A 3,640-nucleotide genomic window follows, 5' to 3' on the forward strand; every position below is an offset into this window, starting at 1 on the left:
TCCTAAATTACTGGAATAAGAACAACTGTTACTGTCCAAACACAGTCCTAAATTGCTGGAATAAGAACAACTGTTACTGCGCTTATTTGTGGAATTTCATTTAAATAAATGATTACGTGGGTAAACAGAGCTTGCTCTCTTTCTCTCACCTTATTATTTATACCTTTGCTGTGCCATGGATAGTATTTAACTGCCCAACTGAGAACTGTTAAACTCTGTCATCAGATTGTCATCTCATAGGAACTGGTTAAATGCACACACAAAAAAAATCAGTAGGTGAGCCAAGATTGGAAGGCTTCACATGTGAAAGAGAGAAAACATGCATTTTCATTTAGGAAAGAGTTAAAATTATGTTCAGAGAGATTTTGATGTGGAAAAAAGCAAGTATGAAGATAACCATGATTCTCATAGTAAAACTGGCAATAAAAGCCCCATATATAAATTTAGAGAGGAAGCAGAGCAACTCAGATAAATAGCATGAATGTCTGGATGCCGACATGGCCATAATGACATGATAAGCACAACTAGAGTCTGATCCCTTGTTTAATTAATATGTTCATCCATCTGACATACAAAGAAAATGGGCAATGAATAGACAGAATAGAAACTAAATTATTTTTATTTATATATGAACAGTGATACTGGAGGTCTAAAAGTGAATATTTTTATTAAACATTGCAAACATTTTCTTTCTACCCACTCTTGAGTCAATAAGATGCATCTCTGTTCCAGATTTCGATGCTCAATAGTACTTCTGTTTTCCAGAGTTTATATGCAGCACTGATTTCTCCATTTAATGCAGTATCCGTAATCATATTCATCATCATCACAAAATGTTTTACATATTCCTTTCACTTTTGCACATCTCTCAAATCTATACTTTGGATCAAAGTTACTTCTGGCTGTAATCAAGAAAGATATGTAAAGTCATCAATCTAATTTTTCACTTGGGAGTCTTCTTACTGAGGGAACAAGAAAAACTGTTCTAGTTATACGATCATGTGTGGGGGGAGATGGAGAGTCTGGTATGTTAAGCAGTTTCATGGAAAAATTAAGCAGTTGTTGCAGAGAGTGACTGAGCTACAATCATTTTACTTGCACATATGTGTATGTCTGTATCTTGCAGTTCACATCAGTACTAAAATTTAGCTGGCTCCTGAGGGCTCTTGCCTTCCTATCTCTTTTTCCTACTTTATGAAGACCAGATTTACTCTCCCATTCTTTCATTAAGATGATATTTGTAGATCTCTTAAAAAAATCTATAATTGGGATCCCTGGGTGGCGCAGCGGTTTGGCGCTTGCCTTTGGCCCAGGGCGCGATCCTGGAGACCCGGGATCGAATCCCACGTCAGGCTCCCGATGCATGGAACCTGCTTCTCCCTCTGCCTATGTCTCTGCCTCTCTCTCTATCTCTCTGTGACTATCATAAATAAATAAAAAAATTTAAAAAATCTATAATTTTTATTTTCATGATTTTTTTCAATTTTTTAAATTTACTCTGATTGCCTCTTCACAGTATTTGTATTTGTTTGTTCAATGCTTTCTTCTCCATTTCAGATCATACGCCTAATTTAAATTTATTTTAGTAGAGCAAATGGATATGTCCCTCTCACCAGTCTACAGCAATAATGAATGAATAAGATAACTTAGTACTTAATTATATGTATTTTTCTTCAACATTTTTAAAAAAAGATTTATTTATTTATGAGAGAGAGAGAGAGAGAGAGAGGCAGAGAGAGAAGCAGGCTCCATGCCAGGAGCCCGACGCGGGACCCGATCCTGGCACCCCAGAATCGTGCCCTGGGCCAAAGGCAGGCTCTAAACCGCTGAGCCACCCAGGGATCCCCTTTCTTTGACATTTTTATGAAACTTTTATTGTTACAGCCAAAATGTAAACCTTATATAATAATAATGCTTTCTTCTCATTCTTTGTTATCTCCTATCTAGTATATCCTGATAATCATAATACAGTAAGCATGAAAATACTTATTAATAGAGTAGTTTGTGGAGGAAACAAAACACAAAATATATGCTCAGAAAACACATTGTGTTATACATTAAGCATTTAGTAAAAAGAGGATCCCCATGTTAGTCTAACAGTTTGCTGTGTGTCACCAAAGACAATGCAAAGAAGGATATCTTCCAAACTCCTAGCTTTGTGTTCATGCGTTAAAATGGAAGCAAATATTTTTGTTAGTTAGGATTTTGTTTCTCTTGATTCAATTGTACTAAAACTAATGCCTTTAGGAAAGAGACTTGGAAGCCAGGGTTACTTCCCTACCCCAAATTTTGTCATAATATTTAGTTATCTTGGATTAGTCATTCCTTCTGTCTGCATGATAGAATATAATAAACATAGCTATCACAAGTATATTTTGAATATTAAATTTTGTATGCGTGTCAGGAAAAATAAAGCAAAATAATTTCATTACCATTTAGAGTATAAATTGAATTGAATTTAGATTAAAACTATATAATGTTAACTCATAAAACCTAATTGCACAGAACCTAAATGAAATTCAGAATGATGTTTCATTTCCATGTGGCAGGTGTTTGGGTACCTAGTATTTTCTAAGCATTTGGCTGAGAACTAGTCAGAAACTTCAAATGTAGAGAATGTAGAGAAGACTTTAAATGGACTTTTTTTCTTTTTTAATTTTATTTATTTATTTATTTATTTATTTATTTATTTATTTATTTATTTATTTATGATAGTCACAGAGAGAGAGAGAGAGAGGCAGAGACACAGGCAGAGGGAGAAGCAGGCTCCATGCACTGGGAGCCCGACGTGGGATTCGATCCCGGATCTCCAGGATCGTGCCCTGGGCCAAAGGCAGGCGCCACACCGCTGCGCCACCCAGGGATCCCTAAATGGACTAACTTTATTGTTGTTATTAATGTTAGTAGAAAAGAAAAGGAAGTTAAGCATTGAATGAAGAGATTATCAGAAGGGTTTGCCATGTGAATATATATATGTCCTTTAGGACTGGGAAGCTTATTCATGATGACAGAGTCCCTGCTTAACCGGAATTTTGGTGAAATTTAAAATTATTTCAGAGCCATATTTGATATAACTAAAAGTAGGGAATAGTGTGATACATGGTTGCATTTTACTTTTTTAAAAATTTTTGCTGGGATAGGTACGTTTTAAACTAATCAGCATTCCTGAGGCTCTAATATCTTGTCAACCCACAAAATCCATGTTGACTTTTAATATATGTTAAATTCAGAAAAGAAAAATATGGATGTATAGTGATCATTTGTAACATGAAAATATACTACCATTGTTTTTCCTTACTATTTTAAAGAGTATAAATGTTTTAAATCATGAAAAAAATCTATAGAACTGCATGATCTGGAAATAAAAAACTTTAATACAAAACTGGTTATATAACTTGTGGTCATTTGCAAATAATATATCATTTTAGAGTCAGCTATGTCATATGAAAATTGTGAAAGAAAATATTATGTTATTATGTTATAAACTGTACAATGTTATATAAATATCATCCGTGAGTGCATATTTATGTGAGGGGGTGAAACTGGTTGATATAAACCACATAAAAATAAAAATGAATGACTAGAGGAAGGATGCATCGTATTTCTTTTATCTGTAAATACTTCTGCACATTTTATACAT

General features: G+C 34.2%; 1 protein-coding gene across 1 annotated transcript; it reads right to left on the reverse strand.

Moving 5' to 3' along the window:
• Positions 1-768: 768 nt before the first annotated feature.
• Positions 769-3,640, reverse strand: LOC129512863 (beta-defensin 110). The gene is made up of 2 exons (XM_055330423.1): positions 3,622-3,640; positions 769-902 (listed from the first exon to the last, which is right to left on the reverse strand). Exons 1-2 carry the CDS (start codon positions 3,638-3,640, stop codon positions 769-771), a joined length of 153 nt encoding a protein of 50 aa, XP_055186398.1.

Source organism: Nyctereutes procyonoides, unplaced genomic scaffold, assembly GCF_905146905.1.
Source record: "Nyctereutes procyonoides isolate TBG_1078 unplaced genomic scaffold, NYPRO_anot_genome, whole genome shotgun sequence".
NCBI classification, from domain to species: domain Eukaryota; kingdom Metazoa; phylum Chordata; class Mammalia; order Carnivora; family Canidae; genus Nyctereutes; species Nyctereutes procyonoides.